Source organism: Ceratocystis lukuohia (genome assembly GCF_044167205.1).
Source record: "Ceratocystis lukuohia strain C4212 chromosome Unknown Supercontig6_pilon, whole genome shotgun sequence".
NCBI lineage: Eukaryota > Fungi > Ascomycota > Sordariomycetes > Microascales > Ceratocystidaceae > Ceratocystis > Ceratocystis lukuohia.
Window position 1 is genome coordinate 289,656 of NW_027263525.1, and position 23,149 is coordinate 312,804.

Consider the following 23,149-nt stretch of genomic DNA (forward strand, 5'->3'; position numbering starts at 1 on the left):
CCTTCGAAAGCTATGCTTTGATGAATGGAAGCGGCGTTTGACTAGTTTTTATTGCTTTTAAAGGCGTTCTTATTTCTTTGAATGCCCAAGTATGGGGCTTTCGGATTGGTAGAGATGCCGTCTGCGACTGCTTTTATTATGGTGCCCAAGACATATGAATAGAGGTGTTTTTTTTTAAGAAATTTAGAGATACACATATTTGTACAGAAAAATGACCAACCGGTGGGATATAAATTACAGACGCAGAGATGATGAGTATGAGGTACACGAAGGCGGTTCAGTCTCCACCGTCATCTAATCAGTCCTTCTTGGCTAGAACATCAATGAGACTGACCTCGCCACTGCCTCTCTTTGCGGGCTTGGGCTGGTTCTCACCTTGCTTCCAGCCAATCATGTAGATGATGCGGAAAGTGGCGGGAACGCTCCCGTCATCATTTCCATGAAGCTCTTTGTATATAGAATTAGCAGCTAGTAGCACATCCCTCGAGATGGGCCCCATTTCGCGGCCGAGAACAGCGTTGGCTTCGCCCATGGCCTGCAGGTCCTGCATTAGGGCGAACATATCGGGGTAGTCGACAATGATATCATCAACGTCAACTGTTAGCATCTGGAAGTTAGCCTTTTGTAGAAGATTCCCGACGTCGCGAACATCAGCCAGTGGCGAGACATGCGGAGATACGCCGCCGCGACGCTCCTGCTCGGCTAGCTGCAGCGATGTGCGAAGTTCGAACAATGTATCACCGCCAAGCATGGCCCCGAGGAAAGGACAGTCAGGCTTGAGCATGGCATTGACCTTAGCCAGAAAGCCGGGCAGATCGTTGATCCAATGCATGCTGAGCGAGCTGAGGACCATGTCAAACGAGGCGGGGTCGTAGATAAGAGATTCCTCATCATCCACGACGTCACGTGTGATAGAAAGCTGCTCGTTAAATGGTTGGTCAGAATCGCGATAGAGAAGGGCATGCGACGAGTCGACGGAGAGAAGAGACCCGATGCGGTCGGCGATGGGCGGCGAAGTGGGGCTTGCAGGATCGGGGTTGGGGCGGGTCAGGGCACGAGCAATGTTGCACGAGTTTGCACCGAGGTCGAGAACTCGAGGAAAGTGGCGCTTGACGTCCTGGAGATAGTCTTGGTTTAGCGGGGGGGTGGCCGTAACTGGCGATTACTGGAGGAGCAGAAACTCACGAGTAGACGTTCGCAGAGGCGAATAGCGACTTCATCCTTGAGATAGTCTGCCTGACGACTGTCCTGGACATTGCGGGCTGCCCGTTCTTTCTGGAGCCATTTAGTGCGGCGATTGAAGATTTGAAACTGCGGAGAAGGCGAGGCGTGTGAAGCGAAGCCGCGGACACAGGGAAGTGCGATGGCGACAGCAGAAGAGGTGGGGGAGAAGACGGGTGTGGAGGCCGGTTTGTAGTGGAGGGGAGACGTTAAAGCCCGGATTGAAGTGCGGGTGGCGAGAGTAGCAAGGATCATGGCATTTAGACGGAGGGGAGAAAGGAAAGAAGGGAGAGAAGAACAACAAGATGTAGGATGGGCTGGTTGTTGGTGTTGATGTTGTACAATGCTATAGCGGGGAGGAACTAGAGCAGGATCATAGCAAAGGGTTTGGAAGGCATGTGCATGTGCTATCGATAAGGGTTGAAGGATTTCCTGCTGCGTTCTCTGTAGCGCTGGGATGCCCTATAAACACAGGGGTATCTAGATAATTTATAGGCTCTTGCAGGCTCCAATAGCTCATCATAGGCCCCCCATCAAGACATTAGGCCGAACGAGACTGGCTTCTTTTACCATTATTTCTTGCCAGCCATCCTGCCTTTTTGAGTCTCTGTCTTCCCCATCATCCAATTAATAATTCTATTTTTTTTCGTCGTTGCTTCAATCAACAAGTGCCCCCTTTTTCCTTCTCTCCTTGCCTCTTTCCCAAGGCTACCACTGCAGTGCAAAGCCAGACAAGGCTACGCTTCATTAAACGAAGAGCCACAAAGCAAAGCCTGGCTAGCTTAGCCGCCCCGCCCACCCGCCCCCTATTGTGAATCTCCGGACCGTCTCTTGCCGACTGCGATTTGAACCAGCTGGTCTCTGCGGGTTTCCCGGCTATTGAAAAAAAGCCCTGGGCCTTCTACACGTAACTGCGGGTGTTTGCCTCACGAGCCTGGACTCACTTTTTATCTACCGGCCTCGGCCTATCCTTTGACGACTGACATTGAAGCGTGTCCACATCCCCGATCCGATCTCCCGATAACGTCGATATCGTTCTGGCTTTGTCTAGCCTAGTCTAGCCTGGCCTTCCGTACTCTTGCCATCCTGCTCCGATTTTACCTCCTCTTCCCTCCTTTGCCCTGCTCTCCCGTTTAGCCCCCCCCCCCCATAATACTAACCCTCCATTAATCATGTCGTCCGGAAGCACATCCTTTCTGGGCCGTTCGTCCACTGGCAATCAGAACATGCGCGGCCTTGTCCAGTTCATTGCTGACTTGCGCAATGCTCGAGCCCGGGAGCTAGAGGAAAAGCGCATCAACAAGGAGCTGGCTAATATTAGGACAAAGTTCAAGGATGGAAACCTGAACGGCTACCACAAGAAGAAATACGTGTGTAAGCTCTTGTACATCTACATCTTGGGCTGGGATGTCGACTTTGGCCACCTGGAGGCTGTTAACCTCATATCGTCCAATAAATACTCGGAGAAGCAGATCGGCTATCTTGCCCTGACATTGTTGCTACACGAGAAGCATGAGATGTTGCATTTGGTTTTCAACAGCATCCGCAAGGATCTCATGGACCATAACGAGCTGTTCAACTGCTTGGCACTGCATGCTATAGCTAACATTGGTGGGCGTGAGATGGGTGAGGCTCTTAGCAGTGAGGTGCATCGTCTGCTGATTTCACCGTAGGCATTCTTCTATCCTTTGACTCTCTGTAATAGGTACTAATCAACGGTCTTCCTCCGTAGAACCTCAAAGTCCTTTGTCAAGAAAAAGGCTGCTCTTACCCTCTTGCGCCTGTACCGCAAATACCCGGCCATAGTACAGCCGACCTGGTCAGAGCGCATCATTTCTCTTCTTGACGATCCCGATCTTGGCGTTGGCCTTTCCGTATCCTCACTTGTCATGACTCTGGCTCAGGACAACCTCGAGCAGTACAAGGGCGCATACCCCAAGGCTGCTGCAAGATTAAAGCGCATAGTCATGGACAACGAATTCACACACGACTATCTATACTACAAGGTACCATGCCCATGGATTCAAGTTAAGCTGTTGCGTCTCCTACAGTACTTCCCACCATCTGAAGATACCCATGTGCGGGACATGATACGCACGTCACTCACGAAAATCCTCAACAATGCTATGGAGTCCAATAAAAACGTGCAACAAAACAATGCCCAGAATGCCGTGCTATTCGAGGCCATTAACCTGATTATCCACCTTGATAACGAGACCGGGCTTATGAAGTCAGTCTCGACACGCTTGGGACGCTTCATTCAGTCACGAGAAACGAACGTGCGATATCTCGGCCTCGAAGCCATGACCCATTTGGCTGCACGAACCGAGACCCTAGACCCCATAAAGCAACACCAGGACATAATCCTTGGCTCACTCAAAGACCGCGACATCAGTGTGCGCCGCAAGGGACTGGACCTGCTTTATAGCATGTGCGACTCGTCTAACTCGCGTGCCATCGTGGGCGAGCTGCTGCACTTCCTCCAAAACGCCGACTTTGCCATCCGTGAGGAAATGGTTCTCAAGATTGCTATCCTGACAGAGAAGTATGCTACTGATGTACAGTGGTATGTTGATATTTCTTTAAGACTGATTGCCATGGCTGGTGACCACGTAGCCGACGAGGTCTGGCAGCGTGTGATCCAGATTGTCACCAACAACGAGGAGCTGCAGGTTTACGCGGCTCAGAATGCCCTGCAGTATGTCAAGCACGACCACTGCCATGAGACACTGGTCAAGATTGGCTCCTATATTCTCGGCGAGTTTGGGCACCTCATTGCCGACCAGCAGCGCTGCAGTCCTATTGAGCAGTTTATGGCATTGCAGTCTAAAATGTCTGGGTGCTCTTCTAGCACGCGCGGGATGATCCTGTCATGCTTCGTTAAGTTTGTCAATTTGTTTCCCGAAATCAAACCACAGCTTATTAGTATCTTCCAGCTATATAGCCACACCTTGGACTCAGAGTTACAACAACGTGCCTGCGAGTACCTTTCTTTGGCAACCCGGCCAACTGATGATCTACTGCGGACTGTTTGTGATGAAATGCCGCCTTTCCCCGAACGCCAATCTGCCTTGCTCTCGCGTCTGCACCAGAAACACGCCAATACTAGCGACAAGACAACGTGGATTGTTGGCGGCAAAGACGCCAATACCGATACCGTTGAGCGGAACATGGCTGTTAACGGGGGCTTGAAACGCACGTTTACCGTTCGTGGGAGCGGAGATGTAACTGGTGGCTCAGGCTCTGGCCAATCTGGAGGAGCGGGCAATGATCTTGCTGGAATAGATCTTCTGACAAGCGATGGAAAGACTCCTAAAATGCCTAATCTGGCTAGCGCGGCTCATCTTTCCCCAGGTTGGGAGCATGGATACAACCGACTGATGCTTAAGGCTGACGGTGTGCTGTTTGAGGATGGCCAGATTCAGATTGGTGTGAGATCCGAGTATCGCGGTGAGATGGCGTGTTTGATAATGTACTTCCGCAATCGTACGCCGGCTACGATAACGTCGTTTACTACGACACTCGATCTCGACGAATCAGAAAAGGGCAATCTTACGTGGGATGTCAAGTCTCTTCCGGAGCCAACTATTGGCGAAGGCCAGCAAGCCCAGAAAATCATCATGTACGAAGCTAAGCGCATGTTTGGGAAGATTCCCACTATTCGCATTAGTTACCTAGCTGGTGCACTACAAGCACTGACACTCAAGCTCCCTGTCGCTGGACACAAGTTCATGAGTCCTGCCGACCTGTCAGCCGACGACTTTTTTAAGCGCTGGAAGCAAATTGGCGGTGGCCCACGCGAGGCACAAAAGATTGTCGGATTGACTGCGCGCGCGGCGGCGAGCCGTGGGCTGAATGTCGACTTTGTGCGCCATATAATCGACGGATTTCGATGGAAGATCCTGGACGGTGTAGACCCGAAGCCCCAGAATATTGTGGGTGCTAGCGTGCTGCATACATCGGAAGCCGGAAAGTTTGGTTGCTTGATGCGACTGGAGCCGAATTACGAGTCTCAGGTAAGTTTGGTTCATGGTGTATAGTTTGTCCATGTAGATACCCTTTTTCACTAACTGGTAACCCATCTGTCTTTGTAGGTTGTGCGCCTCACGATCCGCGCTACCGATGAAGCCGTCCCGCCGATTCTGCTTAAGCTCATGGAAGATCGCATTGCAGAAGGCTCACCGGCAACTATGGATATGGGCGGAATACATTCCGGGCCGACAAGACAGGAGATTTCGGATGTATTTGGGAACGTCATGGTGTGATGACAGGCGAGGATGGAGACGACGAGACTGGGTTTCTAGGGCTTGAATCAGGGTTTTGCTGTTGGTTGCTTTGATGCTATTTACACGCTTTGTGTTGGGCTTGTTCTCTCTCAGACCAGGGGAGATGGCGTACGTTGGAATAGGTTTTGCAGGTATATATTTTTACATTCCTCCTGCCCCTCCGCCCTTTAATACTACACTAGACCTACATCAACTACACCACTACTTGTGCATCCGTCTTTGCTGGCCTTGTCCCGAAAATCGTGCTGCCCACTCGAATCTCCCCACTGCCCATGGCAATCGCTCCTTCAAAGTCCTCACTCATGCCCATACTCAACTCTAGCTTTTCATCACTCTGTAGCTGCAACTCGGACTCAACCAGCAGCTTCTGCTCTGTCAACACACGGAAGTCTTCGTTCTCGGTCTCAGCTGTCGTTGCATGCGACCGGGCAATCGCACCAATGGTCATCAGGCCTAGAAGGTTGAGCGCTGGTAACTCACGGACGGACCGACATAATGCAACAGTGTCTGGGCCGGGAGCACAGCCAGATTTGTTTTCCTCGCCCGAGGTGTTGACTTGGATGTGAATGTTGAGCGGCGTGGTGACGGGAGAATCGGCGGATGCAATGGCATCGGCACGGTGCTTGGAAAGGAGCTGTGCTTTCTTGAGGGTATCGACGCTGGAAACGACCCAGAGGTTAGGGATCTTGGAGAGCCCTTTGCAATGACCTGGAGAAGGACGTCTTTGTTAGTGATTGGAGTTGAGGAGGGGCTGGGGGGCTTGGATCAGGGCTGGCGCAGAGGAAGGGTGATGAGATAGAACAAAAGGATTAGGTGATACGAACCGGATTGCAGACCACCAATGAAGTGCCACTTGATGCTGGGAGGGAGCAGTTCAGCCTTTTGCGTCAGCTCTTGTGCATAGTTCTCGCCAAAGTGCTCGTGGTTTGTAGGGCTCTGATGGAGAGCAAGAATGTCATTGGCAGGTTTCAGCTTGGAGACGGCAACAAGACGGACCTGCACAGTTGCGAAGCGACGCATGGACCTATGGTTAGCTAGACAGCTCGTTGGGGGAAGCAGAGGATTAACCTACTGGCCGGCCCTTGGCTACTGCGGTAACGGAGCTTTGCACCGACTGGAGTTGAGAAATGAGCGTGGCGGCACGGGTATGATCGACCTTCATTTCGGAAACAACAGACATTGCGATATATATGATAGAATCAAGATGCCGATCTTTCCCTCTTTTTGTTGTGCTTGAGAGGCTCAACTCAAGTTTAGATATATCAAAGTTGGAGATCTTTTAAAAAGCGGTAAGGGCCTTTTTGCGGTAGATTCGTAGCTCCTAAGGCGGTGAGCAAGCTACTTGCTAATTCTGCTTGGCAGATATGCCCCGCGCTGAGGCCTTAAAAGCTTCCATGACATTCTAGCACCTGTAAGAAAGCAGAAAACCGCAGTTGCTAGATTTAGGCATTTATTTTGAAAATACTGCATTTCATCACGAACCTTGCGTTTTCCTCTTCATACGTAGCTTATCTATCTCAGCCTTATATTCATCAAATATTGACCTTAACTTTGTCACTTCCCCCCCATCATGTCAGCTACTACTCTGGCAACACTCGGTGCCCAGGCCCTCGAAAAACGCGACTGGCCGACTGCCATCGCTAAATACACTGCTGCTATTTCCCAGACTGCTTCACCTCTATGGCTTATAAACCGCTCCAAGGCCTATGTCGGCAACCAGGACTACGCCTCTGCTTTGGCCGACTCAGAGGCTGCCTTCCACGCCGCTGTATCGCGGTCCAATCGAAAATTCATGGCTGAGGCCCAATATCGTCGTGCTGTAGCGCTCCTGCGTCTTGGCCGCTATGCTGATGCCGACTGCGTTGCACTCTGGGCCCTGCAGTTGTATGGACCCGGCCCGGCGTCGACTCCTGATGATGAGACGACTCAGGTCGATAGCCAGGGCAACTACACGGTGCGAAAAGAGTCAGCTGCCGAAAAGATCAAGGCAGCCATGTCAGGTCTGGACAAGAAGGCTGTTATGGAGGTTAGTGAAGTTCGTAACCGCATGGTCGCCATCCAGGCTTTTAGGCAGCAGTGTCTGGGTGCTCTGGAAAGGCTCCCGGAAAACGACCCTAGTCGCAAACCGACAGTGTCTAAAGTGCCCGCTAAAAACGGAGTGGTGGACACCCAAACGACGCCTGTAACTACAGCGGCCCCAGAAGCTGCCAAGAAGGGAGCGAACCAGACGGCGGCAAAGGACTTGCGGACCGACTTTTATCAGTCAACGGGTCAGGTGACGCTGTCGGTTTTTGTCAAGGGCGTGGATAAGGCTCAGTTTGCGGCCCAGTTTATACCTGACGATGTGAGTGCACTACATATAGGATGGGGTGAATGGTTTGTGGAGAAGCGACACTCGCTAACCCTATGCAGGACCCTGCTACTTCTTCAGCTGTGTTGCTCAATGGTCTCCCAGTTGATGGCCAGGATGGCGCTACTATCAAGATTGTTCTAGGAGGCCCAATTATCATTGCTGAATCAAGCGCCCGCGTGTCACCCGTCAAGATTGAACTAAGCTTGAGGAAAGCCACAGTTGTCAAGTGGAACAAAGGCTTGACTGGGGCTCCTGAGTCTGTGACTGCCACTGAGGCCGGGGCAACATCTACCGTTGCCACTTCAGACGCCGCTTCAACATCTGCGCCTGCTATGGCTGGTTCGTCTGCTGATGAGACCAGGCCCAGCTACCCGACATCCTCTAAGAAGGGCCCTGTGAACTGGGATAAGCTAACACAGGAAGAGGATGATGACGACGGCAAAGATGTTAACCACTTCTTCAAGAAACTGTACGCTGGTTCCTCGGACGATCAGAGGCGGGCCATGATGAAGAGCTTCCTGGAGAGCAACGGCACTGCGCTGAGCACAGACTGGTCAGATGTCAAGGACCGTACGGTCGAGACTAAGGCCCCTGATGGCGTAGATGTGAAGCAATGGAAGCCGTAGATGACAAGGTAAAATGTAAAAATGTCCGCTAGTCGGGCAAGGAAAGAAACACACAATACCCCCAGCCCTTTCCCGCTCCCTATGTAACCCGCTATTTGAATGAGATGATGGTATTGATATTGCATAGATATATACAGGCAGATTCACCTACACTCTCTCTTATTTCATATATTCTTGATATTGTTTTGTTTCGCCCTGATCCACATTGCCTTTAGGTAGATTAATTTGCTTGTAAATATTCCAGCACCGTCCGCTCGCCCTTGACCGCCTTATTGTTGACGAGAACCGGCAGTCCCATCCTTTCGGCATATACTTGCAGCCGGTCTCTCGGGACACTGTGCATTTTACTGCGGAAATCCTCGTCGGAGATGTATGTCCCTCGCAACCACCGCTCGCCTGATGCTGTGTCAAACGCACGTCTGGCGTGCAACACACGACGATTATCAAATAAGGCGCAATCACCCGCACCCATCTTGGTCTCATAGACGTGGTCGGGATGCTCAATCAGTCCGCGAAGAACCTGCAAAGCCTGCAGCCACTCTCTGCTTCTACGTTCAGCCTCAAGATCTGAAATACCCTCAGCCTGTGGATCGGCTGGGGGGTTGGGTGCCTGGAACGGGGGCGACCACCAGACCTCATCGAGCTCGCGGCACGATACCCCACGACTATCAAAGGTGTCGCGGAATTGCAAAACGGGCCACGAGTTGCGGTACGTGAAGGGTGGCGTGGTGTAGTGGTAGCGCACGCGGAAGTCGGCCAACAGCTGCACATACCTAGCGGCCTGAGTGTCACCGGCTGTCGACCGATCGAGAAGTTTTTGGGCTGCCAAGCGTGCGTCACTGAAGAGTGATTCACCCCCCGTTGCCGAATTGACCATGCAATGGAGAAGCTGGATACGTGGCGGCTGCTGTACGTAGAGCATATCCTGGTGCAGGCCTAGGAAGCCAGCTGTATAAGCCACGTTCTCGGCCTGCGGCTTGGAGACTACGTCCCAGGTGCGGCCATAAAAGGTTTCTTGGAGCGTGTTTATACGCAAACCGATACGCGCAACTGACTCCTTATCGCGTGGCACGTCAGTTAGAAACACAAGACCCAGCGCTTCGAGATCCAGCAGGGCACGCCACAGCCCAGAATCGTCACTAGTGTCCATGAATTCGGCATAGGGAATTCGCTGAACGTGTTGGCGCGCGGCCGCACCATCCCAGAGCTTCATGCCAACAGCGCGCTGTGGAGCGCGAAAGTCGTGTTGGTCCTCATGCTTGCCGGCACGCTTCAACTGCAGACTCCGCAGGTACTGGGGCGAGTACTCTGATACATGGCCGTGTGGGGCACTGGCGACATCGGCCGTCCACGTGATCCGCAGTGTGAAGTCGGGCAAGATGTCAACGTGACGCGGTCGGATGTCCGCAGGAATATCAAACGTCCCAAAGGTCTTTTGACCTGAGGATGGCGTGACGCAGTGCGGACATCGACAGGCATCACGCAGAAACACTGAAGCGGCCACAAGCTTGGCCGGGATATGGGCCGTGGGACCATCCCATGCGCTGGAAAGACTGGGGCTAGCTGATTCGGCGATGGTAGAGCTGATGTAGGATGAGGTGTGGCGTCGGCTAGATACAGTTTTCAAGGAGGCTAGGGTTTGGCGGCGATAGGCTTGTTTTGGCGCCCCCAAAACCAAAGCTGCAGTAGCCCTTGCCACCCGTGTTCGTGTTCGTGATAGTAGAGCAGAGGCCATGGTGATTGGACAGGGTTAAGTGAAGCTTACTAGGACAAGGACTGATTGATTGGCTGGGGTTGAGAGAAGAAAAAGAGTGCAGGCAATAGTTCAGTCTTGATTGGGATGCCACGTATGTCTTGTAGCTTCACTGAACTTCCTGAGCTTTTGTGTATCGTGTTCAGGCAAGTCTTCTAAATCAAGTAACTTCCTCGGTCTCGGTAAAAATGAAATAAAAGCCACTCAAGCTCGGCTGACCAACTACGTTGCTGAGGCCCGCGCTCCTTCCTTCCCTCATTGCAAGTGGGAAGTGGGGAATTGCCCTCTCAGAGTGGGGAAGGGAATACGGCGATTCATTATCCATTCGTATTATTATCAAGATTAACTGCAGGGGGCATCACATGCTAATAGAAACCTATACAAAACTAGACGCAGCCAAGCCAGGACAAAATATCTCCGTTATCATCTAGAATGCTAAACATTACGTCTATAAAAATCTAAGTCACAGTATCATACAAATACAAAAGGGGAGGATAGAACCGTGGGCACGCTCTGCTTAACGGTTTCTATTCGCAGACCATCGCTTGATAATAAACTCTCGTACTTTGTAAAGCTTCAGCACAGCTGTTATCCCTCCCTTTTTCTCGGCGAATGCAAACTCTGACGGTGAAGGAATATCAACGTACACCACAACGAACGTCTTAAAGGCATGAGCTAACGTCCGGTTGACCCCGTGGAACCACTGCCAGTTGCGTTCCGGCATCGAGACCCCAAGCTTTGCCCACTCTGGGCTTGAGTATGATGGGATCAGTACCATGCCGTACTCGGCATGATCAAAGACGGGTCCACGCTGGTACAAGAGCCAGTCCACACCAAACTTCATGCCGGGCCGAGGCACAAATCCGAGGGAACGGAAGTGGTGATACACCACATAATTAACTAGAAATGGATCGTCCGAACGCAGGGGTGCTGCTATACGCGGGGGAACATGGGAATGCTCGCGGAATAGCCGAAACAGTTCCGTATTAGAGTAAGCTTTCTTTGACTCCGGATTGGAAATCTGTAAGCAGCCCAGACCATAGGCCAGGAAGAAAGCCTCTTCAAACGTTAGCTGCAGATGTTCGGCAGTCACCAGAGTCTCGACCCCAACATTGACGGTATGCCCCTGCTTTAGCGTCGCAGGCTTGACGTTGACAATACAGGCCTGCGAGTCGTCGCTGGTGGTCTGGGGGCTTGGCGGGGCGTCTTCGAAATAGACAGCGGATTCCACTTCGGGAGAGAAACGGACAGTCTTGGGCAAATTGCTGTTACTTTCCTGCTCTGACTTGACAGACACAGGAGGCGAAGGGATTTCGGCCGTAGTGACTAGCTTCTGCGCTTCCTCCCGAGCCTCAAGATCTGCTTGTGAATTTGGAAGTGCCAGGAGAGCTAGGGGACTAAAAGGAACAGAGCTTGTTTTGATAGTAGGAGACACTGAAATAGCTTCTTCTAAAAGGGGTGAAGAGTTTTCTACCCCACGATCCGTCTCCTCGGCGTTGGATGAAACTGATAATCCAAAGGACTTGAGATGGTCGTTTTGACTGTCAATTACGACCCGCTCCAGCGCTTGGCGCTTTGCGACCATGTCTTCAAGCGAGTTGGGAAGTGTCAAGAGAGATAAAGGGCTATGTGGGACTAGCGACTGATCGAAGTTCTCCAAGGCTTCGCGAAGGCGAGTAGCATTTATGGCAGCCTGCTCGGCGCGGGCTCTCTCCCACTTTGCTTCTTTACGCTGCTCACGGCGTAGAATGGTAAAAGACTCACTGACGTGCGCGTCTTTGAGGCCCTTTTTGACCTCTTGGCTTTTAGCCCAGTTGGGCTCGGAACGACTAAGATTCCCCTTGCCATAAAAGCCTTGTTGCCATAGAGCAAACATCTCTTTTTCATTGATAATGTTCACCGACATGCTATGGGGCGAGAAGAGGCCTTGGTACATTTCAAAGGCCTCTTTGGGCGGGAATAGCACTTGGCTAACCCATGAATACAGTAGCTGCGCTACAGACAACGGGTTGCTAGGCTGGAAAGTGGGCAGCGGAAATACTTTGACGGGGGCAGGCCGTGCATATATGTCGTGTATAGTGCGCCGAGGAGAAGCCTTGTCAGCCGGAAGCCTAGTGGTAGGCTCCAGAGCGGGAGAAGCCATGGTCATGTATTGCTACTAAATTTGGATGCTTGATGCATTGTTAGCACCACAATCTGCTGTAAGATGAATTGGAAGCTGGAGAAAGGGAGTCGAGGCGTTTGCATTCAGATACCGTTGTAGTCATAAGAGTTTCCTGCACCGAAGAAGTCCTTACGGAAGTCTTCTACAGCTCGTTGGAAAAGTAGTCATCATCACAAACATGGCCGCTATCGCAGAGACAACTACGACGCTGGGCCAGAGGGGAAGAGGGAAGAAATAGAGAAGCATTGAAATAATAAATGCGGTGGGCAAGTGAGCGAACTTACTTGGAGACTATGGGTAGGTCTTCATCCCGTGTGAGGGATTGTAATGCGACGATCCATCCGGTCAGTCCCAGTATGTTCTAACTGGGAAACAAAGCACGAGATCTCGAAGCTGTCCGTATAGGTAAAACACCGAAGTGTCGGAGGGTGAGATAAAGAAAGAGAGAAAAAGTAGGAGACAGTTCACGATATAGCACGAGAGAATTTTTTTTCGCGGGCAAAAAAAAAGGTGCCCAAACCCTGTTTTGGTGGGTCCAGGAATTCACAGAAAAAAAAAAAAAAAAAAGAAGCACTACTGCTGATTGGCTCGGGGGAAAGAAATGGAGAAGCTCCAGCTGCTCCAAATTGACCTAGAGCTCAGAGAGAGCTCAGAGTGCCCGTATCACGTGATCTAAACAGGGTAATTGTTCCTGTGTCTAGGATAACATTGATGATGCTCCAGTTTTGTTTCAGCATCAGGGTTGAGGTGGAGGTTATGGTTGAGTCCAGGGCCGATCAGAAACAGACAGAGACAGAATTTAGAGGAGATAAGATGGCCGAGTAAAGAAGTAGAGTTGTAGCGTGTGATGCAGAGGGTATAGGAGATAAAAGATAGAACGAGTTTGCCAAGATGCGTCGTCCTGTTTGATCAAGGAACATTAACCAAGAGTGCCAAGAACTCCAAGCCTTTTTTGACTTGAGTCAGACGTTTGAGGTTTTAGCGGATCTGCGGAAACGGAGTTGATTAAAACCCCGCACGCAAAATCCGAGTAGTTGTGTGTGTGGGGCTGCATTCTTGGCCTTCATAAGACGGCTGTTCGTGCGTTTAGAAGGCGAAGAGCAGCAAACATAGCTTCCTGGAGAGGGGGCCTGCTGCTGGCTGTGCAGTTTATTCAATCTGTTTTTGAAGAGTAAAAAATGGACAAAAAAGGACATCTCCGAATAGCCCGGAAGGAAAAAGTGTACAGACTTTTCTTCTCAGCTTCTTTTCAGCGTCATAGCTTGGCATGAGGGCAAGCCGGACGGTTGAGTAGTTATGAGCCATAGCGTGTTGTACCTGGCCGTGTTCCCAGCGTTTTTGCATACACGGTGCTGATTGGCTAGATTCTGCATCTATGTAGGCATGTTGGTAGCAAGCAAAAAGGTCAGGTGGAAGAAGATACGGACAATAAATGGAGATTTTTATGGGGGCGGCATATGACGCAAGGATCTGGTCTCATTAGGAGAGGAAGACTAGAGAAAGAAGAAAGCCCAACCAAAGGCTCTTCCCCGTGAGGCCCGTGTGGTATGATTTTAGAGGTGCTCATTAGACACAAGTCCTTCGTTAAGCCAACAGCGGTCACGCACGACACAGGTTGTACAACAGTACAACAGGGTGGGTACATGCCTCCCAGTCTGCCAACGGGATGGGGGGGCAGCGATTTGGCCGACTAGTTCTTGAGTTGGGCCGATTGTGAAAATGTACGTAACATATACGTACTTATGAGAGTGCTTAATGGTACTTTAGAGAATAGGCGACTCGCAGCATAAAGGACAAGGTTGAAGAATCTGGCAAGGGCAACAGTTATTGGGTAGCTAGAAGTCGGCAAATCGGCAAATCTGGTACATATCAACCAAGGAAGTAGCTACTGCGAATAAGACAGGGTAAGCCGGCCGGGTATCGGTCGTTAGTGTGGTGTTGATTTGTAAGAATACAATAAATATGGAGCACCAAGGCTTTTTTTTTTTTTTCCTTTTTCTTTTTCGGCAGGTGGGCTCAGTGAAGATTTTTGACCCTCTTTTTTCCTCTATAAAATGGCCTGTAATTTAGCGGGATTTTTGACCTCATTAGGCGCGCTTTAGACGTCGCTTCCCTAGTATATGCAGACTTTAGGTTTTTTAATCCCTCTGTTATTTCCTGCTTGTAGTGCGTCAGATGAGAGAAGAGACAAGAGCGACACAAACAAAGGGAAGACAGGAAGACAGGAAGATAGAAATACAGAAAGAAAAAGGCAAGGGGGCACGAAGAAGCAGGGCGAGCAAGAAGGCAATAGACAGAAAAAGCGCGAAAGGAGAGGGAGGGAGAGAGAGAGAGAGAGAGGGGAGGGGACACGCCCTGGCCTTTGATTCCTAAACAAAGGCGAGAAGGAGAAGGCGTTTCGGTACTGCATGGTGGGGTGGGGGCTAGGGTAATGAGCGGTAGGAGCGAGTTGAAGAAAGAAATGAGGAGGCAGCATTGCCTGTATACTGTATACTATGCGCCGGTGTGTTGCAAGACAAGCCAAGCCATTGCGCTGTGTTGTGCTGTGTTGTGTCCTGCCGTGTTGTTTTTGTGGCCCAAACCGAAAGCCAATCGGGATGTGGGATTAACCGGAGGAGGGAAGAACGCACGAGTCAGCAGAGAGACAGAGATCAGCATAGGTGGTCTTAGGACACGAGAAACAAAGCTCGACAAAACAGCGTTGCAGTCAGCAAATCCCATAGGCTTTATGGGCCTTCAAAGAGGATGGCGTCGGGCTGTAAATCATAATTCAACTTCAGAGAGCCAGAGCCCACGTTAGACCCAAACCTGGAACTCTGGTCTGCTCATATTCCATATGCAGCGGGCACAAGCGCGTTGTTTTGTTTGTGTGGATCGCGCGCGTTAGGAAGCTGCAACTGCAACGAGTCAAAAAGCCTTGGAGGGAAGGGGAAAAGCGGGGCCAAGTAAAAAGAAGCAACGGTAAAATGATGGCGAGTTTATCGTTGACGACGTCACTGCAACTTCCCAAAGCATGGAATCCCAGAAACCCCACTTTCAATTTTCCACGAGCTCTGGTTTTTTCTCTTCTATTTAATTCTTTTCTTCGCCATTTAATTCTTTATTTATTCTTTTGATCCGTCGTCTTGCCTACTTCACAGTCACAGCCTTCTCTCTCTCTTGCGTCCCTCACAGCTTCGTACTGTGCCTTTTCCATCGCCGCACCTGTCACTTAGTAGCTTCATCCAACATCTCTTTGGCTATCGTCCCGTGTCTCGTTGACACCACACCAACCCATACCGATCCATCTATCGCCCACTCGGCGGCTGCAGCACATCAGACACCAACCACCAACCACCAACCACCAACCACTTAGTATCGCCTTGACCCAAGCAACGGGCCTAAGAAGAAGCCCTTCAGTCGTGCTCGTTGAGACATCCACTCGCATCATCACTTGTTGTGTGCCGCGTCCTCCGCCCTGTATCCCGCGTGTTGTGTTCTTTGCGGTTAAGAAGAAGCTGGGCCCTGAAACGACACCAGGCTCGCCTTTCCGTGCCCTTGGAAAGCAACGGCGGAGCCTTTCGTTCCTTGTGTCCTATTTTACGTCGATGGTCAACTAAAGAGAGCGAGGCATAGCATCGCACCGCATAGGCCAAGGCCCAAGCTTCTTTTTAAATACCAGAGACGAGTCAAGGCGGCGCAACTGGGAATCCGACCAGGCCAAGAAAAACTAGTAAAAGACAAGGCATGAGCTGTTGATACTTAAGCTTTGTCCTGCTGCTATTCCTTCAGACTTTTCTTTCTCCCACTTCTCAGCTAGCCACCAACGCCTCCGCCCAAACCGCTGTTATGGCTTTTTCAGACCTTCACATCCTCGCTTCTGCATGCTTAGGCTGGAGCGTGGGCATCTTTATCGTGCAGTTCATTGGCATCTCCCGATTGTAAGTAAGCGGTAGACTCATCACGCTACTGTTGCTGTCGCTGTTTTGATTCTCCATCCATCCATCTCCCCCAGCCCTGCTTTCTTGTGCTCGATTACACCATGGCCGGCCATCGTTATCATCGCATGTCCGCTTTTTTCCTCGCATGCGTTCTTTCGTCGTTTTCACAGCTGGCTGCGATTCTCCTCTCTATTAGCTCCAGCGTTTCCTCTGGCTCTTGCCCTTCTCTGTTCAGGGCAGGCTGGCGCTTCGGGCGGTCGCTAGAAGGTGGCGGGCGTACACGAGCTAGGCCCTGTCAGTCTGCTTGCTAGGAACTGTCAGGCTTTTGCTAGGCCTCTATTTTATTTTGAGCGCTCAGCCCTAGGGCCCTATTTTTAGCCTTGTTTTCTCTGCATTTTCAGGGCTTGCATTGCTATAATTTAGGGCTCTTTTCGGCTTGGGTCTCCCAATTTGCCGCCGCCGCCGCCACGACATCGCCTCTTTATTTTTATTTTTCCCACACATCCTCTGTCAACACTCTACTAACTCGTCTTTTCTAGGTTCAGAAACTTCTCGAAAGTCCCCCGCCCTCCTATCTCGCCGTCACTCCCTTCTTCCCAAATTCCCCACGTTACCATCATCAGACCAGTCAAGGGCCTCGAACCCGGTCTATATGAGTGCATCGCCGCCACTTTTAAGCAAGACTACCCCGTCGACAAGCTCTCAATCCGTCTCTGTATCTCCGAAAAGTCCGACCCCGCTTATCCTGTCCTGCAGCGCATCATCAATGATTTTCCCGAATTTGACGCCCAGGTCCTTGTCGAGGAGGAGGACCCTGTCTTGCACGGCGTCAACGGCCACGTGAACAATCTGGGTCCCAACCCCAAGATCCGCAACATTAGCCGTGCCTATCGTGAGGCGCCCGGTGACATCATCTGGATCGCTGATTGCAATGTGTGGATTGGCCATGGTGTAGCCGGCCGCATGGTGGATAAACTCATGGGCTTCCGTGCTGGAGGTCAACGCGGCCCCATGTACAAGTTTGTTCATCAGCTTCCTCTCCTTGTCGACATTGATCGCCCCAAAACTGCTGGAACTGAGCCTTTGCTTTCTGTTGCTTCCTCATATACGCCAACAATTTCTGGCACTCCCGTTTCTACCCCCAGGCGGAAAATCCAGAGTCTTAGCAATGCCTTCTCCTCTGGGGGAGGTCTCCTCGACGAAATGTTCATGGCCACCTCGCATGCCAAATTTTACAGCGCCATCAACACCGTATCTGTGGCTCCATGCATTGTCGGCAAGAGTAACATGTTCCGCAAGTCTCACCTTGACATGCTGACTGACCCCGACCAAAATCCCGTGCTTAAGGGGCAGGATAAGAGCCACCCCAAGGGTATCGACTACTTCTCTATCTACATATGCGAAGACCACCTCATTGGCGACCTATTGTGGCGCTCCAAGATTCCTGGCTTCCGAAACCACGGAATGTGTCTAGGCGACTTTGCTATCCAGCCCACCTCCAGCATGCCTGTCAGTGCATTCTTTGCCCGCCGTTCGCGCTGGCTGAGAGCCCGCAAGTGGACTGTCCCCGCTGCTACAATCGTTGAACCTGGAGTCGAATCTCTCGTTTGCTGTGGCGCGTTTGCCTATGCCGCCACCTCCCTTCCTTGGTTTGCTAATCGCCTGGGCATTCCTCCTACCAGTACTGCCCAGTTCATCATCTGGGCGTTGGCCGTGCTCTTGTGGATGATGTTTGACTACATGACCTTTTGCATGCTGCACCGTGGGTCTTCCATTGAAGCTGATCATGATACACCCATGTGGGCTCGCGGTACTGAGAAAAATGAGGGCAGCACTCGTAGACCCTTCCGTCAGTGGGCACTCACCTGGATTGGTCGCGAGCTACTTGCCTTGCCCATCTGGACTTACGCTGTGCTCCTGGGAACTACTGTTAACTGGCGTGGCCGCTCTTTCCGTGTACGCATGGATATGCGCGTTGTCGAGTTGCAAAAGACCGACAGCTACATGGTCTGCGGCAGCGATGGGTCACAAGCGCGCTACTCACCCACCCATCGGGGAAATGGAAGTGGCACACGCACGCCCGAAATAGAAATGGGCCGGTCAGCGAGTGACTCCCGTCGACTCGACTAGATGTGTTGATTATTAGTTTTCTTTTGCTTGTTCCTCCTTTTCCTGCCTGCATGTCTAATTTCTAATATTTTTTACCTTGTCTTGAGCCTGTCTTGTTTGGTGTTGGAAAAATCTTTTTCTCTTCTATCTTGTCTGTTTTCTTTTTTCTAGCAATTTGGTTGTGATTGGCTTTATCTTGTTTGATATCTAATTTCAAGCTTGAGCTTGTGCTAGTTGGTTCGCGGTTAGGGGCGGTTAGCTTCATGGGAATGAGTAATGACAGTATCCATTTAAGTAATTAATAGTTTCATGCATCATGTCATGCTACCTACCAAAGACACGGCACGATGGCTTCTATTCGAGGGGCACTTTCTCGTCTCCATCCCTACAAGTCCTCATCCTCGCTGTCCTCTTCTCTCCCAACAGGCCTATGTAAGAACCCCAACCCCACCAATGTTGCTCCGCACAGTCCAGCGATATACAAATATGGCAGCCCCGTCAACCACCCCTTCCTTCTCAATCCTATCTCGAAGCATAATGCTAATACCGGTCCGCCAAAAAATGAACCGGCCGTCTCCACGATGCCAATCAACGCCATCAGCCGCGATGTTTCCTCGCGTGGCACGTATCGCGTAGCCACCGCTCGAGCAAGAGGGTTATTACTTGACCCGACCGTGCCTACCACCAGGCCTGCCATAAACCATTCCACGTTACGCGATGCCCACTCTATCAGTGCTCCAGCCGCTACCAGTCCCAGCGCCACACGCGTCAACGCCACATCCTTGCGCCACGCACTCAACCGCAGGCGGGTACACAGTTCGCGTGAGAGGCGCGGCAAGCTGGCTAGACAGAGGATATTGAGTAGACCTAGTGGTGTGAAGAGGTAGCTCGTTCGTGCGATGGTCCAGCCAAAATGGTGGCTGACGTACTGTACCATTATGGTGCTGTAGGCAATGTAGATGGGCGTCTGTAGGAAGAAAACAGCCATGACCAGTTGGATATTGCGGTTGCACAGGAGCTGCAGCGAGGGTAGAAGCTCGTGGAAGCTGGTTGAAAGTGCAGAGATAGAGCGCGAAATAGAACTAGAAAACGCTTGCTTCTGTGGTGGCAAGGCCGGTTGCGGGAGTGTCTCGGGAAGCAGGAGGATAAGTACTATGATTGGCGGGCTAAGAGCGAACACAACGAATATAGGCGCCCACGGGCCGTAGAGCATCATTATTTTGCCAGCCAATGGAGGCCCAGTAATGCCACCTAGTGTGGCACTGATAGCTAGATAGAAGAAACTCGTAGCACTGTAGTCGCGTTAGCCTTGTCTGAGACAAGTTTTGCCTGACACATTGGCTGTGTCACACAAGCTGCAAAGTTGCATACGAAGACTCACCAGTTCTGGTTCGCTGTTACATCAGACGCCACGGCATAGATGGTGGAGAATGCAACAGACAGGCCGCCACCAAAAACCTGAAATAGCGACCCGGTAAGAACAAAGTACAAGTTCCGGTCACGAGCCAAGTAGATGAAACCCATAATGTAAGCGAACCCGAGAATCATGCCACACCATGACGAGAGCAGAGCTGGCTTCCTACCGACTCTTTTATATTAGTGTACATAGTTAGTTCAGACATCATATTATAGCTTTCCCATCATCCTAGGCCATGAAACTTACCGATCAGCCAAGATCCCATACGGCATTGCCGCTACAATCGACACGACTCCCTCTGCGACCTGCTGCCATCCCACCAAGTAGCCAAGCCGTGCCTGCACCTCCTCCGTTTTGCAAAGAGTTTCGTCCAGCAGCCCACGCGATGTATCTCCACGCACCTGGTGACATACGGCATCTTCAAGCAGTCGCAACATTGGGAGCATCACCATTGACGTGGCGAGCGTCATAGAAAACTTGATGATACATATGGATAGTAGAATTCCATTCGAGGAACGCCCGAGGCTGCGAGAGACGAGGGGTATCGCCGGTGGACGGGCACTGAGAAGTGGCTGGTTTTCAGATGCCATCTTGAAAAGTCAGGACGTGTGTGAGGTGAGTCTCGATGAGTTGAACCAAGCCTGCTCGCTCACTTATAGTTCAAAAGCCGAAGAAAAAAAAAGGAACATCGGAGGGGGGGGGAGGCGGGTTTTCATCATTATAGCGTTTCTGATCTTTGTAGCCTAGAGCAAAAAGGGAAGGAGCCCCTTTCACCCATTACTTTTATTATCAATCTAAAAGGATGAGGTTGCATCAGGAATGTCCTAACACGGACTCGATCAAAAAAAGAACATAACGGGTCTTGCCGTGGATCGAACACGGGACCTCTCGCAAGCAATGCCCTAGGGTTAACCCTAAGCGAGAATCATACCACTAGACCACAAGACCGGATTCATGCGGCGACGGGAAATGTGTATTTTAACAAAGTATTAAAAGCCTACCACTTTTTGGGGCGAGTGCACCACGATAGAGCACAAACGAGCAACATGTTCAAAAACTCTCCCTCTTACAACCCTCGGGGGGGTACCTTTGAGGTCTGGTGCCTCCCCTTCTTCCGGGCTGCTGGAGGACGACGTCTATGACACTGATAAGCGTCTTTCATTCTTTTCTTCTTCTTTGACTCTGTCATGGATCTTGACAATGAGCTGTGAAGCCTTGAGGCCGCACTTACCCAACTTTGAGGATAACCTCGTCGTCGACTCGCCCCCTTTTTCACGACAACTTTCGCGATCGCCAACTCCTCATCGCCGCAACACCACTCCAACTCAAGGAGTTCACCTTCACGCTCAGGACTGAATTTTGAGAGTTCACACAGTCCGCAACTTTTTTTTCTTTTGTTTTGTTTTCTTTCTTGCGCTCCTCTGTCCTCGGATAGACTGGTGACTGTGGCATGTCACTAGAAAGGGGGCTGTCTGGCGCCTCATCCACACGCGCAAGGCAGCGGCCACCAGAAAAGTGGAAGGATATATCACGAGCCCTCGGATGCTCACACAGTTTAGTTTTTTCTCTCTTTGGAGGGTTTTCCCAGGCTGCACTGGACGTCGCCGTCTTGCTCTCGTGATTTTCACGACTTCAGGAAGCGTGGCAGGTTTTTCAGAGGAACGAATGTTTGTGGGGAAGTTGGGGGTTAGCCCCACTACTTCTGGGCTTAGGGTATATCTGGGGATTTCCTTTTTTTTTTTTTTTTTTTTTTCTTTTGTTTCTGACGACTACAGGTGGAAGACGAGTAACAAGCTTGCTTGGGAGCATACGAGCTTCTCTCGCCCAAAACCTGTGGTCAGCCCTGCAGAGGGTTAATTCTGTCCGGTAATCAATCCGGCGTCGTTTGATCTTAGTGATTCCAGTAGACGTTAAATAAATTCAAATTCAAATTCAACGAGCAACATGTTAGTTTAGGAGCTACTTAGCATCCGCTTTCCTTCGCATGCTTTCTTTGCTTTCGTCGTTTTCAAGTTAGCTTAGGAGCAATCGCGCTTTGCTCGTCAAAACTCTATTATAGTGAGCCTTGCAGAGGGCTAATGCTGTCCAGGAGCCAACCCGGCATCGTTTGATCTCCGTGACTCACCCAGATGTGATATTCATGCCCACCCGTTCGTGAATTATCTCCCATGCTGTTGTGGTATTGCCCATTTGACATTTGGGCTTGCGTCGCTTGACCTTGGTGAGTCTATCTGACGTTGAATACATTGGGATTTGAGTTCAAGACCTAGGCTGGCTGCCTATTAAAAGCGAGAAAAGGACCAGGCGATAGGCAGGTGCGGCTGTCTGCTGAGACTGTTATCCGGTAGTATAGAAAGGAAGAAAAGACGGATGGCAAGTTGAGATTGTTGAGCCGCCATGAAGGCGGAGGAGATGAAAGGTAAATTCTTGCAGCAGTCAGAAGGGACACTAAAACCGAGGCTCCTGGCGCCTGATCATAAAAGTAGGTCTTGGAAGTTGAGAAGCCTAGCCTAGCTTGTAAGAAGACCCACGCTACTGTCCGTTTTCGTCTTAACTTGGCTGCGAAGGCTTTGTTTTGGTTTAACGGACTGGGTGAACGCCCTCTCAGCAATCGGCGACTTCTTCTCTGGCTGGCCAAGCAAGATTCCTCAGCTATGCAAACCTTCCCCCTTCCCGCCAGCATGGGTCTATGCCCAAGCCGCAGCCCAACAGCCAGCTGGTTGCGTGCGAGACTTGCAAAACCAGCGTGCAGATGGCGGGCGAGCTTGACAGTTGGCCTGTTTGCAAGCCTTGGCTTTATATGCGGCGCTGCAAGGCCTTGAGGGTTATCGAACCCTTTTGGGGGCGGAGTTTGTCCATGACTTTGTTAGTGATGATAGTATAATCAAATTATGAGGACTGATAACCCTAGATTACATCACGCTCCTTGAAAAGACAAAGGAGTGGAGGAATAATTACCTAGACGGCGGCCTAACAAAGAACAGACAAGGCAACAAAGGCGCTAGAAGAAACAACTAGAACGTCATGTTTCTAGCCGAATACAGTTAGCGCTCATGGTTCTTCTGGATTGGGCTGGATCTTGCCCATGGAGCAACTGGTCTCAATGTGGACTGTGCAGGTGGATATGGAGCAGCAATATTTTGCCAAGTGCGAGTATAGTTATGCAGCCGGCAGCAGCGTTAGGGGATGAATGGGAACAGGGTAGCTGGTGAAGCCCAGCCCGCTGTATTTTTAGAGCTGGGTCGCCTGTAAGCCCCGGCTGGCTAGCCCTGAATTTTCTCCCCTAGTTATTGGACGAGC

General features: G+C 51.0%; 8 protein-coding genes across 8 annotated transcripts; 3 read left to right on the forward strand and 5 right to left on the reverse strand.

Annotated features, from left to right (window-relative positions):
* Positions 1 to 298: 298 nt before the first annotated feature.
* Positions 299 to 1,476, reverse strand: HOO65_060076 (NADH dehydrogenase ubiquinone 1 alpha subcomplex assembly factor 5; the record flags this gene model as incomplete). The annotated part of the gene is made up of 2 exons (XM_071003946.1): positions 299 to 1,117; positions 1,186 to 1,476. 2 exons carry the CDS (start codon positions 1,474 to 1,476, stop codon positions 299 to 301), a joined length of 1,110 nt encoding a protein of 369 aa, XP_070857426.1.
* A 917-nt stretch (positions 1,477 to 2,393) lies between these two features.
* On the forward strand, positions 2,394 to 5,486 carry HOO65_060077 (AP-2 complex subunit alpha; the record flags this gene model as incomplete). The annotated part of the gene is made up of 3 exons (XM_071003660.1): positions 2,394 to 2,890; positions 2,954 to 5,237; positions 5,316 to 5,486. The coding sequence occupies 3 exons, from the start codon at positions 2,394 to 2,396 to the stop codon at positions 5,484 to 5,486; spliced, it is 2,952 nt and encodes a 983-aa protein (XP_070857427.1).
* A 214-nt stretch (positions 5,487 to 5,700) lies between these two features.
* HOO65_060078 (putative family pyridoxal phosphate enzyme protein) lies at positions 5,701 to 6,687 on the reverse strand (the record flags this gene model as incomplete). The annotated part of the gene is made up of 3 exons (XM_071003995.1): positions 5,701 to 6,215; positions 6,332 to 6,503; positions 6,580 to 6,687. 3 exons carry the CDS (start codon positions 6,685 to 6,687, stop codon positions 5,701 to 5,703), a joined length of 795 nt encoding a protein of 264 aa, XP_070857428.1.
* A 390-nt stretch (positions 6,688 to 7,077) lies between these two features.
* On the forward strand, positions 7,078 to 8,486 carry HOO65_060079 (Protein SGT1; the record flags this gene model as incomplete). Its single annotated transcript, XM_071003892.1, has 2 exons — positions 7,078 to 7,851; positions 7,920 to 8,486. 2 exons carry the CDS (start codon positions 7,078 to 7,080, stop codon positions 8,484 to 8,486), a joined length of 1,341 nt encoding a protein of 446 aa, XP_070857429.1.
* A 220-nt stretch (positions 8,487 to 8,706) lies between these two features.
* Positions 8,707 to 10,221, reverse strand: HOO65_060080 (Gamma-butyrobetaine dioxygenase; the record flags this gene model as incomplete). Its single annotated transcript, XM_071001047.1, has 1 exon — positions 8,707 to 10,221. The coding sequence occupies one exon, from the start codon at positions 10,219 to 10,221 to the stop codon at positions 8,707 to 8,709; it is 1,515 nt and encodes a 504-aa protein (XP_070857430.1).
* A 535-nt stretch (positions 10,222 to 10,756) lies between these two features.
* Positions 10,757 to 12,382, reverse strand: HOO65_060081 (putative tRNA-splicing endonuclease subunit tsp-2; the record flags this gene model as incomplete). The annotated part of the gene is made up of 1 exon (XM_071001048.1): positions 10,757 to 12,382. The coding sequence occupies one exon, from the start codon at positions 12,380 to 12,382 to the stop codon at positions 10,757 to 10,759; it is 1,626 nt and encodes a 541-aa protein (XP_070857431.1).
* A 3,849-nt stretch (positions 12,383 to 16,231) lies between these two features.
* HOO65_060082 (Ceramide glucosyltransferase) lies at positions 16,232 to 18,453 on the forward strand (the record flags this gene model as incomplete). Its single annotated transcript, XM_071003732.1, has 2 exons — positions 16,232 to 16,323; positions 16,863 to 18,453. 2 exons carry the CDS (start codon positions 16,232 to 16,234, stop codon positions 18,451 to 18,453), a joined length of 1,683 nt encoding a protein of 560 aa, XP_070857432.1.
* Positions 18,454 to 19,142: 689 nt separating this feature from the next.
* Positions 19,143 to 20,439, reverse strand: HOO65_060083 (multidrug efflux system translocase MdfA; the record flags this gene model as incomplete). Its single annotated transcript, XM_071003918.1, has 4 exons — positions 19,143 to 19,299; positions 19,362 to 19,724; positions 19,814 to 20,020; positions 20,096 to 20,439. 4 exons carry the CDS (start codon positions 20,437 to 20,439, stop codon positions 19,143 to 19,145), a joined length of 1,071 nt encoding a protein of 356 aa, XP_070857433.1.
* Between the last annotated feature and the right edge of the window lie 2,710 nt (positions 20,440 to 23,149).